This window comes from Phodopus roborovskii, unplaced genomic scaffold (genome assembly GCF_943737965.1).
Source record: "Phodopus roborovskii unplaced genomic scaffold, PHOROB, whole genome shotgun sequence".
Lineage (NCBI taxonomy): Eukaryota > Metazoa > Chordata > Mammalia > Rodentia > Cricetidae > Phodopus > Phodopus roborovskii.
Window position 1 is genome coordinate 15,133,581 of NW_026126517.1, and position 15,507 is coordinate 15,149,087.

The 15,507-nt window shown below is 36.9% G+C and overlaps 1 protein-coding gene across 1 annotated transcript in view; it reads right to left on the reverse strand.

The window, feature by feature from the left end:
- Positions 1 to 3,831: 3,831 nt before the first annotated feature.
- Stt3a (STT3 oligosaccharyltransferase complex catalytic subunit A) overlaps positions 3,832 to 15,507 on the reverse strand; it is a 31,793-nt gene continuing 20,117 nt past the window's right edge. The window contains exons 12-18 of the mRNA XM_051197084.1: positions 14,775 to 14,930; positions 14,368 to 14,556; positions 12,718 to 12,834; positions 12,501 to 12,603; positions 6,517 to 6,705; positions 5,496 to 5,611; positions 3,832 to 4,370 (exon numbers count right to left, since the gene is read on the reverse strand). Coding sequence (XP_051053041.1) covers positions 4,332 to 4,370; positions 5,496 to 5,611; positions 6,517 to 6,705; positions 12,501 to 12,603; positions 12,718 to 12,834; positions 14,368 to 14,556; positions 14,775 to 14,930 — 909 coding nt within the window. The 3' untranslated portion in view covers positions 3,832 to 4,331. The remainder of the gene's footprint in view (positions 4,371 to 5,495; positions 5,612 to 6,516; positions 6,706 to 12,500; positions 12,604 to 12,717; positions 12,835 to 14,367; positions 14,557 to 14,774; positions 14,931 to 15,507) is intronic.

Consider the following 15,507-nt stretch of genomic DNA (forward strand, 5'->3'; position numbering starts at 1 on the left):
TACTTGCCAAGTATGCAGAAGGCCACTGAGAAATGTCAATTCTCAAGGAAAGGACTTGGGTACAAACAAACTTTCTGCTGGCTTTGCCACTGAGTTTACATTTCCACAAAACCAAAAGTAAACAGTGAAACACCTGCAAATATTTATATATGAAATTGTAAACCATGACATCATTTATAGCTTTCATGTGCTGAAAACAAGTTTTTAGATTATTTCCCATTTCTTTGTAATTTCCTGTCTGTGTTTTGAAATCAAAGAATATAAATCAGGTTCCTATATTCCTGAATGGAATGTCAGCACCTGGAAAAAATAGATTCAGTCAGACTGTCATCCCTCATATGTGTATGTGTGCTTTTATAAATGCATATGGCCTTATTATATATATGACCTTATACCAGCCATTAGGAAGGCAGAGGCAGATCAGTTCAGGATCACACTGGCTACATAAAGAGTTCAAGGACAACCTGGGCTACATGAAATACTGTCTCAAAAAAACTAATGTACCTGAACAGATTAAAAGAAAATTGCCACAAGAGTAGCTAAACAAATTTACACACACAAACCAAAACCAAGACAAAACTTCCTAAACATAGTGATATGGGAATAGTAGTATAGAGACAGGTTTCATAGTACTTGCCTATGATACAGCTCTTTGCAGGCAGATAGAGAAGGATCAGTTATTCAGAACCACCCTTAACTACATACTAAGCTTGAAGCCACATAAAGAGGGTCTTTGAAAGGTGGGAGGGGGATGCATAAGCAATAGCCTCTATTCCTAAGTATGAGGAAATTTTGGAAAAGGAAAGCCTACTGCAGACAAAAAGTAACAAGTACAAAATAAAGACTAATCTCAAAGTACAGGAAAGTGACTTGAAATGCATTGTGGGAAGCCCAGAAGACTCAAGTTGAAATGACCCCAGGCAACTCTAAATATGGAGGTCAAAGAAGGACAGTCACAAGACTACCTATGAAGCAGAGGCCTCTACACACTCTTCCTCTCGTTAACCAAGGAACAGCTCTTCACCAGAGCTGGTAATAAGATTTAAGAATAAATGGAAGCTGGCTTGTAGAGTAAGCACAGTAAAAGGTGCATATACTCCCTTAAAAAGTAGTCAGCCAAGAATTTGGGTAAGTCTTTAATTGAAAAGGCAGCAAAACAATAGGACAGTCAGACAACAAAAGGGCTCTTAAGACATTAGAGCCAGGCAGTGGTGGAGCATACCTTTAATCTCAGCATCTGGGAGGCAGGGGGACCTCTGAGTTCCAGGCTAGCCTGATCTACAGAGCAAGTGCCCAGACAGGCTCCAAAAATGCGAACGCCCCCCCCCCCACACACACACAGGCAAAACACGCAAACACATAAAAGTAAATATTTAGTGTCATACTGTGTTGCCTAACATTTAATTTTTTTTTAATTAACCATATCAGAAAGACAGTTGGAGGAATCTACATATAGTGTTTTTTTTTTTCAAAAAAACAAAAACAAAAAAACTTGAGTATGCACCCATGAAAACCCAGAGTACCCAACACAGTAGATACCCACAATAAAAATGCAACAAAGAGATTTGGGGTCAAAGAATAGACAAATACTCTTCAGAATAACTGCATTTCTCAACATTAGGAAAATGGAGAACAATACAATAGTGCCTTTATAATGCAAAATAAAGTCAATCTGGAATTCTGTACCCAGCTATGCATTGAATATGGTATAGAAGAGCTCCAGAAACTTATCCCCCCCCCACATACTTTCATAAGAAGATACTTAGAAATGGCAAATCAATAAAAAAGGCAAAAGATTAACAAATATAACTGAAATAATACAACTCAATTAACTTGAAGAGTTAATTCAAGTTGGAAAATAAAAGACATTTTTAAAAGTTAACAAGTAGAGGCAAGAAGAAGCAGAAATTCAAAGCCAGCCCTGGCTACAATACTACCAGTGTCAAAAAAGCCAAAGTTGGCTAACAAATGTATTTGATCATATTAAGAGAAAAGACACACAAATTAAAGACAATTGACTAGGGAGGTGAGGGGGTAGGAGAGATTTATAACAAGTACTAAGTACTTCCTAAAAGAAGTTATAGAGGAAAAAGTAATAACTAGCTGGCTATAGTGGCCCACATCTTTAATCTTGACACCTGGGAGGTAGAGGCAGGACAATCAAGAGTTCAAAGCCAGCCTAAGCTACATCAAAGTGTCTTAAATCAAAAAGTAACAGTGTATAACACATCTTAACTGAAAATAGCCCAGAAGGTAAAAGGTAACTGCAGCTATAACAGATGATAGTAAAAAATGGTGTCACAAATATAAGGCAGTGGTTCTCAACCTTCTTATTTCAATATCCTTTAAAAATACAGTTCTTCATGTTGTGGTAATCCCCAACCATAAAATTATGTTTGTTGCTACTTCTAACTGTAATTCTGCTATTCTTATAAATCATAATGTTAAATTTTTGTTTTTGGAGAGAGGTTTACTAAGGGGTCACAACTCATAAGTTAAGAACCACTGATACAAGGGATGGTCAAAAAGTACTAATTCATGTTCCCACCCCAAATCAATGCTACCTCAAACTACACCACCAAAACATAACAAAGCAAGTTACTGATGATCAGGCAGGAGGCAATAATGGGAGGTTCAGCATAGCTGGACATGGAATCACTGGGTATGTAGGAAGGGATATGTATGAAATTGTATTTTTTTAGATTGATTTTGTTTTTACACTAAGTGAAAATGAAAGCATTTTTTAAAAAATCTGTGTAAATATCAAAATCCCAGGAGTTAAAATGATATGAGTTATCACATTCATACTATAGAGAAAGCTTACTAATAACCTGTAATATAATCACATTGATAAATCGCAGGTTAACCTTTCCCACTAGGTAGTAATTATGTATATAAATCAAGTAATATATTTACATATAGGAAATCAAATCTTCTGTTAACTCTAAGTTTCAACCACAGTTAAAGTACATGGTACATAAACTGGCTTGAAGGTGAAGTCCTTAGGTATACAAGTATACCTAAGCATATATGCACTGAGTACGAATGCGACTATCTAAAAGTCATATAATTCCTCCTGTTTTCTTAAACAGGTACAACTAATTTCTTTAAGACAGTTTATATACATCAGTGATTATGTCCTATGTTGAAAGTACATGAAATGTCCTATTGTACTGAACAGAAAGCTGTTTATCCTGGCATAAAATAATGATGAGACCTCTGTGCTCTGAAGTTAAAACGTTTTATAATGCCTCTTTTCTTATAGTCAGACTGGCAATGATCTCTAGGTACGTGCTAGTAACAACACTTCCCACTTCCTAGTTAAATATTTTACAAGAGCTTCAAAACCAGGTAATCAAGCCTGAAGTGGTGTATGAACATAGCAGACTGACACTAATAAAAAATCTCAGAAGCTCATGGATTTAGTGCTGTCTACAGGAAACAAGCAAAGAGCCATTTACTGTGTTTCAGATTTAGTGAAGTACTGAAAACCAAAATTTCACATAGGTACATATGATTACAACTGATTCCAGAAACATCTACGATCAGCCTCTATAAATGATGTCAGAGGAGTGCCTTCCTCTCAGATTATTGTATTTCACTTGAGTCTTAAGAATTACTGGATTAGTCACATTTGGTTCACATTTCTGCTTAGAATAAGAAAACCCTCACTAATTGAAAAGATCCTGGTGAGATCAAGAATACTTAGCAACTTCCTGTCCTTACAAAGCCAAAGAGCTTCTAAAGAAATAGACATTGAGAACATAGACGTAACAGCAAGACAGCTGTCTTCCTTGCTCAGAAATAGCACTCTTCTGGTCCCAGAAGCAATTACTCATTTGTTAAAAATTTATTACGCACCTTTTACATGCAAAGCATTGTACAGGGTGCTACAAAACAAAACAAAAAAAAATGTGACAAAGTTTTTATATTTGTAGACCCACAAGCTAGTCCTTCCTTGAGTTTGCTGATAGGAGAAAGAAAATGCTCCTATTGGTCATCTGGGGACCTAGAGCATGGATATGGTCTTCCATCCATTCATATCTGTGATTCTCAAATCAGCTGATTTAAGTCAAAACAAATAAGGCACATTTAAAAAAAAATACCCCCCTTTAATTGACTAAAGTAAAGCCATGACATTTCATTTGGTAACCTGCTCAGAATTATAAAAATCATTTCATTTGGCCCAACCCATAACTGTCCAGGGCAGAACTTCCAGACAATTCCAATCCCATCCGGCTCTGTCCTTTGAAACTGCATATAAAAAAAAAACTTCAGCGTCCTCAATATGACACACTCAGTGCGAAGCATATCAGGGTACAATGTGAAATTTATGTCCTTGACAAGCCTCGATTATCCAGGTCCTTTACCTGCAATATAAAGACATCAGTTTAGTATGTACACAAAGTTCAACTCTGGAGAGATTTATTAGTTCCACCAGAACAGAAAGGTTTACCCTAGACTCTGTTGCCTGATTGACAATGTGAAAAACAAGCATGGATTAGAGCCTACCTACTGTCTACCCTTTAAGAAGCAGTGTAGACTAACTTTGGCATTTACCATAAGACCTCAATCATTCCTTCACCCCTCCCCTCACTGTTACTTGAGAGAGAGTTTTGCTATGTAACCTAGGATGGCCTCAAATTCAATCCCCCTGCCTTTGCTTCCCTAGTTCTGGGATACAGGCACATGTTATACTGGTTCAATCTTTCTCATTAAAAAAAAAAAAAAAAATGTAACACACTCATACATGACATCTTGTGATTCTGTGTCAAGAATTCAGCAAAAAGAAAAAATGTAGTTCAAAATCATAAACACATGCATTTCTCCCAACCCCCAGGCTATTTCAAACTCTACCTCGAACAGTATTGCTGAACCAAGTACAGTGGCCCTATCTCTAATACTACCATCCCAGAGGCTGAAGAAATGGGATCTAATTTTAAGGCCAACCTGGATAGCATCCTGAGACCCTACCCCCAAACCCATAAAGAAAAAAGAAAGAAAAGAGAACTGGTCTGACAAAATAGTTCAGTGAGTAAAGGCACTTGCCATCAATCCTAGTAACTTGATTTTGATCTCCAGGACCCACTGACACCTGCAAGCTGACCTCATATGTAGCATACATATATAATGCCTTCCCCCATAAAAAAAAAATGTAGTTTAAAAAAAAAAAAAGAAATGTTGGCATAACAACTGCCAACTGAGATGTCTTCTCTCTAAGAATAATCAAAAATATAATTATTAACATTTCAGCCTGGCCAGATGGCTTAGCAGGTAAAACTGCATACAGGCCTGATTCCCTGAATTCAATCTCAAAAACCTATAAAAAGTTAAAGAGAGAGAATCTACAAAGGGACACACATACACAATTTAAAAATTATTCACATTTCAAGTAACTTACAACCTACTTTGAAACCAGGTGCCATTAAAAATGTCCCTATTTGGAAATTGTATAATAGAACGAGAGAGTTATTTGAGATGTAGCATCTACTCACCTTGTATATCCTGACCAGCCAATGTTCTGTGGTATATGCTTCCTCCAGGACATCAAGCTCAAAATCTTTATTACCAATCTCAGCATTTCGAACACGGTCAAAGCCTGGTGGACGCTCTGAAAGCAACAAAAAAGAAAACTTCTTTCTATTCTGCAAGTTGATTTCCTAAAGAGACGGGAGCTGCATATCAACGACTGCATTGATTACTATTCCTCAGCCTGAACTTTGATTAGAGTGTGCAAGAAAGAAAATTAGATAGAAATGGCAAAAGTTGAGTCCTGCCCTGTTTGGCAGAGTCCATGGACTTATTTCTTATAAGTCTACAGGGTGATTTTCAAGCTCTCTACTCCTGAGGACTTTTATCCAGGGACCTAACACTAGTAACCCTTTCATGGATCATAAGTCCAAGACTTGTATATACTGCAAGTTTTCCCAGATGCAGGAACAAAACTGAAATGTTCAGGATCTAGCCTGACCAAATCCTTCTCGATGTATTCATCTAAAAATTGGAAAAGTATTTTTTTTCTTTCTTTTTATTTTTGTATAATGTTGAAGGTACATTTTTCTTTATCCCTTATTCCTTCTCACAGTACAATATTCTTTATTGAGATATTCACAATAAAAGATAAAATTTTTTGTTTGCTTTTCAAGACAGGTTTTCTCTGTGTAGCCCTGGTAGTCCTGGAACTTGCTCTGTAAGACCAGGCTGGCCTTAAACTCATAGAGATCCACTTGTCTCTGCCTCCCAAGTGCTGGGAGGTGTGTGCACCACCACCCAAGCAAAAGATAGTATTTTAAAGTACATAATTCAGAGGCAGACTGAGTTTGAATCCTGCCATATGATATTAGCTAGCGCAGTAGCCTGTTGGTTGTTTCAATTTCCTTATATAAAATGGTATTAACATTAGTTTCTATCTTCTGGGTTCCTGTAAGGACTAAATGAGTTTAAAAAGACTAAGAACAGAACCTGGGAAACAGTTTGTGTTAGCTATCACTATTGTTAGTGCTATGAGTCACTTACTGGCTTCTGTATAGACCTGTCCAAAGCGGTAGTAACACATTTTGTACATAAGGCAGTTGAGCAGCACTGGAGAACCCTCACGATCCACACGGAATTCCCCAGTTGGAGTGTAATAGTCATTCTCCTTGATGTGTCTTCCTGTATCTGTGCTTCCTCCAATCCGGACCATCCAAAGAAACTTGTTGATATCTGGAGGGAAAAGGAAAGGACTGTTGTATCAGAAAGGCTACTGGATCTAAATAACTCAATGAAAATGTCACTGTTTCTAAGGAAATTTCTATCACACTTTTCTAATAAGGAATGCTATCATTTAACTCTGTAAAAACAGGAAAATAGTGTGTGAGCAAAACCTTTCCTAAAAATACAAAACTTTTATTAGAAATTGTTTAAGGCTGAAATTATATTCCACGACTAAAAGTATTCCTAGAGATCATTAAGTGCTAGGCTATTGCAAGCAGTAGCCAATAGCCACATATACTTAAGTAAATACTCAAAGTATTATTAATACCAATTTAGAGGAGTTGTAAGAGTATAATAGCAGTGGGAACTAGGAGAAGGCTGAGGGAAGTTTCATGCATTTAAGGCCAGCCTGGGCTATCTAGCATCAAGTTCTCATATAAAAGAATCTATACTATGATCAAATATTTTAAGCCTTCATAAGCACTCAATAAAAAGTAAAACTAGAAGACAAGTATAGTGGTACATGCCTTTAACCCCAGCATTTGGGAGACAAAGGCAGGTTCATCTCTGTTAGTTTAAGGCTAGCCTGGTCTACATAGTGAGTTCCAGGGCAAATATCTCTACTTTTCTAAAAGCTACAGAAAATGTATATCCAAAGACCTGCTAATTGCTTTAAAAAAAAAAAATCTTGCCTATGCCTGTAATCTCAGCACTGAAAAAGCTAAATTAAAGGTAGACTAAGAGGTCAAGGCCAACCTAGGCAGTATCTTGAAAGATGAAGTCATAAGTATTTCTTGGTTTTGATTCTGTTTCTACAGAACTCATTATGTAACACATGCTGGCCTGAAATTCAAAAGCCTTCTGCTTCGGTATGTGGCATGCTAGGATTACATCCATAGGCACATTCTGCCAGCCACTACTCTACTTTTTTAGACAGAACCAAGAAAAGATAATAATGACTAATGACTAAATAAAGGTGAGTTGGGAATGAACAACTGAAGCAAAATCAAACAGCAGTGAAAGTGTCTTTTGGCACACAGTAGTGTGGGGTGGGCACACAGTAGTGTGGGGTGGGCACATAGTAGTGTGGGGGTGGGATTTTTTAAGTTCACAAAGTATTCACAAACAGACCAGCTGAAATGTTTAAAAATGACAACATTTACAGCAACAATAATAATCATAATCATTCTCAAACTTTCAAAACTCCTACTAATATAGTTTAATTGGCTTTCGTGACTGTTATATACATGTTTTCATATTGCTAGATACTGGATATTCTGCATTATTTTTAACGTCTCCAAAAAGCATTCTACTGTCTTTAAAAAAAAAAAAGTCAAGATTAGTTCCAACAGTTAGATTATTGTTAGGTCATCATTCCTTAAACAATTAAAAGATATGACTTCTCCAAATGAAGTTCAGGACTTTTTTTTCCCTTGTTTTCCTGAGTAAACCTTTTATATTTTTTGCATACAGTTAGCTAGTAAGCAGCAATCTGACTTCACAAAATCTGATTTTCACCACATTCTTCTAGTACTACATAATAAACAAGGAAGAAGTAGTTTCCCATTGTCATTATAAAACATGTCTCATCATTACAAATGTGCCCAAATAAAAAGACAAATAAACTCAAGAGCAGACAAAAAATGTAGAGCAACTGAGAATTGCAGAGTGCCTGCCATGCAAACTAAGGGCCTAAATTCAGATGCTAAACAGCCTATTAAAAAAAAGAAAAAAAGAAAAAAAAAAAAAAAAAGCCCAAACCAGGTGGTGTTAAACCTAACACTAAGGAGGCAGAGACAGGTAGACCAGCTTGGTCTACAGAACAAGTTCCAGGCCAGCAAGACTGCATAGAGAGACCTTGTCTTGAAAACAAACAAAACAACAACAAAAAAAGCCCAATGTGGTAACACACCTCTGTACAGTAGAACAGGAGAAGTATACAAGAGCAGCAATAAGAACTATCCACAACAGCATGAAAAAGACACACATCATATGGATTATTTCTGCAATTTCAACACTGGCTGAGCCGGGCGATGGAGACACACACCTTTAATCCCAGCACTAGAGAGGCAGAGGCAGACAGAGCTATGTGAGTTTGAGGCCAGGTTGGTCTACAGAGCAAGTGCCAGGACAAGCTCCAAAGCTACACAGAGAAACCCTGTTTCAAAAAACAAACAAACAAAAAACTGGCTGAACTACATGGTTAATGTAAACCTATATGTTTAACTAACCGACTTTATCTTTTTTATTGGGTTAGCTTTTATTTATTGGGTTAGTTTGGAGAGACAGTTTAGCAGTTAAGAACACTGGCTATTCTTCCAGAGGACCTAGGTTTGATTCCCAGCAACAACAAGATAGCTTATAACCAATTCTATTTCCAGTGGAGCCAAGACCCTCTTCTGCCCTCCATGCACACCAGATATCTAAGTGGTATTGAGATATGCATGCAAGCAAAATGCCCATACACATAAAATAAAACATTGTCCTATATTATACAAAGGTAAGTTTGCTTAACAGTATATCTGCAGATAATGAACAAGTAAAAGGAATACATGCAGAATTCTCAAGGTCAGGAACAAAGGTTTAGATGTATGACAAACTTCAACAATTCAATATGTCAAGTACATTATCAATCTGCTTTAAGAAGAAATGCATTGTAAGTCCAGATAGCATGTGCTATTAGACAATGGAAATAGATCCTGCAAGGGAGTGCAAGGTATTCTAGAACACTAGTAACAACTTGGGTGGTAGTTATGGGGGTGTGTTTTTCTGTGAAAACTTATTAAACTGTAGATTTAACAATATTTGCATCTTTCTAAATGTTACACTTCAAGACTTTAAAAACTGATTTAATTAGGAGCTTGATAAATGCTCAGCAATTAATACTGGCTGCTCTTTCAGGGAACCCAGGGTTCAATTCCTAGCACCCACAGGAGGACTCACAGCCATCTGTACATAACTCCAGTCTCAGGTGATCTGATGTGCTTTGTGATCTGGTCTCTGTGAGCACCTGGTGCACATACATACATGGAAAAACACCAATATTTATAATAAAGGGGATACATACATACATACATATGTATGAAGGAATATAGATAGATAGGCAGATAGGCAGACAGGCAGGCAGGCAGGCAGGCAGGCAGGCAGGCAGGCAGGCAGACAGACAGACAGAGATATATATATATAGAGATATATATATATATATATATATATATATATATATATATATATATATATCTTAAATCAATTCAACTCCAAATGTGGTAGTGCACTCATTAATCCTAGGACTTGGAAGGCAGAGGAAGGATGATTGCTGTAAGATGGAGGTCTGACTACACTACAAACTGGGTTACAAACCACCGTGGCTATACAGCAAGTCCATGTCTAAAATCTAAAAATTTTTAAAGAAAATCTTAAGGCTGCAGTCCGTAAGTGCTTGCCACAAAAACATGGACACCTGAATTCAATGCCTGACACCCATATAAAAGGTAGACATGAACTTATAATTCCAATGTTTGGATTTGAAACTGGTGGATCCCTGAGGACTCACAGCCCTGATAACTCAGCTTAAGTGGCAAGACCCAGGTCACAGGGAGAAACCAGTCTATCTTGCATTTGCAGCACAGACATGCACACAAATACAAAATAAAATTAAAAAACAGTATCTCTAATCAAAACCTCCTGATGTTAAGTGTGTTGGCTAGCTTTGTTTTAGGATCTTTTGTTTGTTTTTGCCTTTCATTTTGTCAATTTAGCACACGTTAGACTCATTTGAATAGAAAGACCCTCAGTTGAGAAAATATACCCACTGGATTGGCCCATAGGCAAGCCTGTGGTGCATTTTCTTGATGGATGATTAGAGTGTGAGGAGGAGAACAGCTCACTGTGGGTGGGGCCACCCCTATGCTGGTTGGTTCAGGGTACTACAAGAAAGCAAAGTGAGCAAGCCACAAGATGCATGCTTGTAAGCAACACTCCTCCATGGCTTTGGCATCTGCTCTTAACACTGTGCCTGACTAGAGTTCCTTCCCTGATTTCCCTGGATGATGGACAAGCTGTAAGATGATATAAATAAATGCTCTCCTCCCCAGGTTGCTTTTGGTCATTTTTCATAGCCAACAGAATGATAAGTTACTAATGGTAATTGCTCTCTTCCTGAATTTCATAAAAAATTTCTAATATATTACAAATAATGATACTTTTATTCCAACATCAAACATATTCTACTAGTGACAAGTGGTTACTTAGTAATAGTGGAAAGACTTCAAGAAACTACTTGTGGTTTTTTTATTTTTTTTTTTTTTTTCAATAGACAAGGTCTTGCAATTCAGACCAAGGTGAACTCAAACTTGACAATCTTCCTGCATACCAAATGCTGAGATTACAGATGTGTACCATCACACCCTACAGAACTATCCCTTCAACTGTACACATACATATATCATACACATACACACAAGTAAGCAGATATTCATATATACAAATATGTATATTTGTATAGTACTTATACTTATATATATATCTTTTGTTTTGATAATTACTACCAAATACTACTGAGGCAATTGTTTGTTGTTCCTGCTATTATCAATTTTACTTTGCTTTTACAAGATACATTTGAAATAGTCTTACTTAAAATAAAATATAAGGATCTTTAAAAAGCAGTCACAGGGCCTGTTGGTGGTGCCGCACACGTTTAATTCAAGTACTCAGGAGGCAGAAGCAGGCAGATCTTTATAAATTTAAGGCCAGCCTGGTCTATAGATCAAGTTTCAGGGCAAGCTCCAAACCTACAGAGAAATCCTATCTTGAAGAAGAAGGAAAAAAAAAATAAAAAAGCCAGCCATAAGACTGGGTTTGAGAAGCAAGTTGTGTAGAAGCAGCCACACATTCAAAGAAAATTAACATAGAAACACAAGGTACTCACTAGCTGTAGGAAAAGAGAATATTTGAGAGTATTGAATGACTGAGCAGTATCTACAGTCATAATTTCAAAACACCTATCTAGACTTAATCAAAAGTTGCAAATTATACTAAGAACACTGAAAAGAGAAATGTGAGATAAAGGGTAAAATACTTCATCAACTGTAAGAAGTTGATAGAAGACCAATGAGATGGCTCCACTGGTAAACAATGCTTGATTCCCACATAGTGGAAGGAAAGAAACAACTCCCCCCAACATACACAAAAATAAATAAATGTAATAAAACAACTTTTTAAAGAGATGTTGATATAGTACAACTAAAACAAATCAGCCACAGAATAGCTAGAATTTAAAAATATAAAGATTTGAAAGTACAGCTAGGTAGTGAAGTGCTTGCCTAGAACATGTAAGCTCAAGGGATCAGTCTTCAGCACTGCAAAACAAACAAAACAACCTAGTAACTGAAGATAGGAATTACTGCTTCTGAGCACTAAATTAAAGATGCTTATGTAAGTTTAGAGCCACAAGACAACCACTTATTTTAAACTTCCAGAACTGTTTACTTTTAAAAAAATAAACATGTATTATTAACTTCATTTTGTGAGTTACTTTTACTTTGTGTATACACACACACACAAAATTTTTCTTTAAAAAGAGAAAATAAAGACAGATGGTGCAGGCCTGTAGCTATAGCACCAGAGAGGTAGAAGCACGAAGATCAGTAGTTCAAGGTCATCCTTATGGACATAGCAAGTTCAAGGCCAGCCTGAGTCACATGAGACTCTCAAAAACAAATATAAATAAATAAAACAATAACCAACTCAATACATTTTCTAAGAACCTAAGAATGTCCCATAGCTGGAAATAATATCAAGTATATTACCATCAGAGGAATACCCAGTAAGGCCTCCAAAAATGACAAGCACATAGCTGACATCAAGCTCCCTCATGATTTCATAGGCTTTTTCTTCTGTGGATGCCATTGCCTAGAAAAACAAATGTACAATTCTCAAAGAAAAATCTCAAATCAACCTCCTCTCCTAGTAACACATTTCCCAGTAGACCTCATATCAGACACTCAAGGGGCCCTTTAACCTTACCTGTCCTACTCGAGAAATATGAGTATTATTCCATGTGTTATTATCTACTAAAATTGTCCGATTTGCCATTGCAGTAATTTGGTAGCCATAATCCCACCATGACATGACCTTTGCATCCTAAAACAAGAATGAAAATAGGAAAATGTTCATCTCACTACTCTTCAAAACCAAATCTAAGAAGTGTGGAAGGACATCTTTAATAAGACTTGCCTAATTAATCAACCTCTTTACACAGTGCTGTACTCCTAACAAGAAAATAAAATTGGGGTACCTGCTCCTCTACTCACCTATAGTCAGGAAATAGTTTACATTATATACAATCCAACTTCCCAAATACACAGTTCCAGATCATTGAAACAAGTATGATGGATCAAGAGGTATGGGGCATTAAGACATACAGCTAGGACAGGTTAGTGTCATCAGGTAATTTAAATTGGTTTTTTCAAAGATTTATTTATAAATTACGTATACAGTGTTCTGCCTGCATGTATGCCTGCACACCAGAAGGCGGCACCGGATCTCATTATAGATGGTTATGAGCCACCATGTGGTTGCTGAGAATTGAAGTCAAAACTTCTGGAAAAGCAACCAGTGCTCTTAAACTCTGAGCCATGTCTCCAGCCCCTTAAAATGTTTTCTTTAAAGATAGGGTCTCACCATGGACATTAGGCTAGCCCCAAACATGTATCCTCAATGCTGAGATTAAAGGCATGTGCCAACACTCTTGGTTTGTCATTAGGTAACTTTGAATAACTGACCCTTAATAACATTATAAACTCATTATAAAATTTATAAAAATATTATGAAATTATTGCAGAGGTAGAAGGGAAAAAACAAGCCACAAAACATGATGGAAAGGATAAAGATTCTTAGTTTGAGGGCTGAGTACACAGTTCAGTGGTAAAGTATGTACCTAGCATGTATTAAGGTTCTGGGTTCAATTCCCAACACTCCTATTAAAAAAATTCTTAGTTTGTGTATTTAGCAAATCTGACTCAGAAATACTATTTCCAATAGCTACTGCAAAAGAAAGCACTTCAGACCCTCAAAACACATAACTTCCAATGTTAAATACTATTATTAGGTGGTAACTGTTTACCTTGATTCTGATTCTAGGTGCTGCTTTTTTTATAGCAAACCTATTTGACATTTTCTTCTTTTGTAAATGAGTTGATCTACCTTATATTAAAACCACTGCCATATCAATACAGGTGTACAAAAAGAATCCAGAATTTAAGAGATACTCTAATGCTTCAACCCTTTAAGACACTTCATATTAAGGTGACCCCAACCATAAAATTATTTTTGTTGCTACTTCTTAACTGTTCTTTTGCTACTGTTGTAATATAAGTGATTATAATATAAGTATTTTTTTAGATAGAAGAGGTTTGTCTACGGCCATACCACCCTGAACGCGCCCGATCTCGTCTGATAGAAGAGGTTTACCAAAGGGGCCATGACACACTGCTTGAGAAACACTACTTTAGTCAAAAACTCTCAATGGAGGTTGATCTTTAAAGCTTATTAAAAACAGAGTTTCTAAATTTCTAATTTTTCTAAGCTTCCTATCCATCTAACATATGTCAGATTCACTACAATATCAAGTGACTTCACCACTGTCTTACTATCCAACTCCTCTCAAATACTTACCTCTGGAGTATTGTGACGAAGCCAGTAATATGCTTCCCGGAAGTCATCAAAAATGATCCTACTGCCATCCCCACCACGGGCAGACAGTACAATGGAGGGAGAAGAGTAGGCTTCACTGGTTACCCAAGTAGAATGAAAAGTATAAGTGATGAGGAAAAAAGCCATGACCAGTATCATTCCACTTGCCACCTATAGAAGAAAGAATTGTTTAAACCCACCTTCAGAACTATACAGTAAACCAAACAGAGACAGCTTATGTGAGATCAAAATACATTGGGCTGCACAAGTTAATTCTGACCATCCAAGACATTGCTCTAACATCCCTCTCAAACATACATAGGCAAACACACACACACACACACACACACACAACACTTTCTCAAGCCAACACGTTATTTAAATCTCACTTCATTCTTAATAGGGTAAGTAGAATCCTGTTGCTTCTTGCTCTTCTTGTCTGGGCGACTTATATCCAGATTCTTCATATAAGTGGACAGCACCTGGGAGACACCAATGCCAGAAAGAATGCACATAACAGGTGCCAACACCAGCATCAGACGCACCTGAAAGGAACAAGAATCAGTGTCAGTATAATCAGTCTTTCACAAATGACATGACTTCAATATACTAACAGACTGACTATGACACCAATTCAACCATTTTCAACAAACATTTCACTTTGGCAAAAGCAAAATAGAAAATTTGTGGTGTAGCTATAGCATAACAGAAGTATTTCTTAAACTTTGTTGGAGTTGAGCCAGTTGCAGTGCAAATCTGCAATTCAAGCAATCAAGATACTAAGAAAGGAGGATCAAAGATTCTAAACACATACATCCTCTTCTAGAGGACCTAAGTTTACTCATGTTGGACAGTTCACAACTGCCTAGAACTCCAAATCTGCCATCCTCTTCTGAACCCTGTGGGAAGCTGTACCTGCACATATGCACATAATTAAAAGGTTTTGTTTTTGTTTTTAAAGCCAAAGCAAGGGCTGGAGCGATGGATCACAGTTTAAGAGCTCAGTCCCCAATACCCACATTAGGCAACTCAAGAAGATCTGATGCCCTCTTCTGGACCCTAGAAACACCTACTAGCATGTAGCATACACACAGACACAAACACATACATATAAGTAAACAT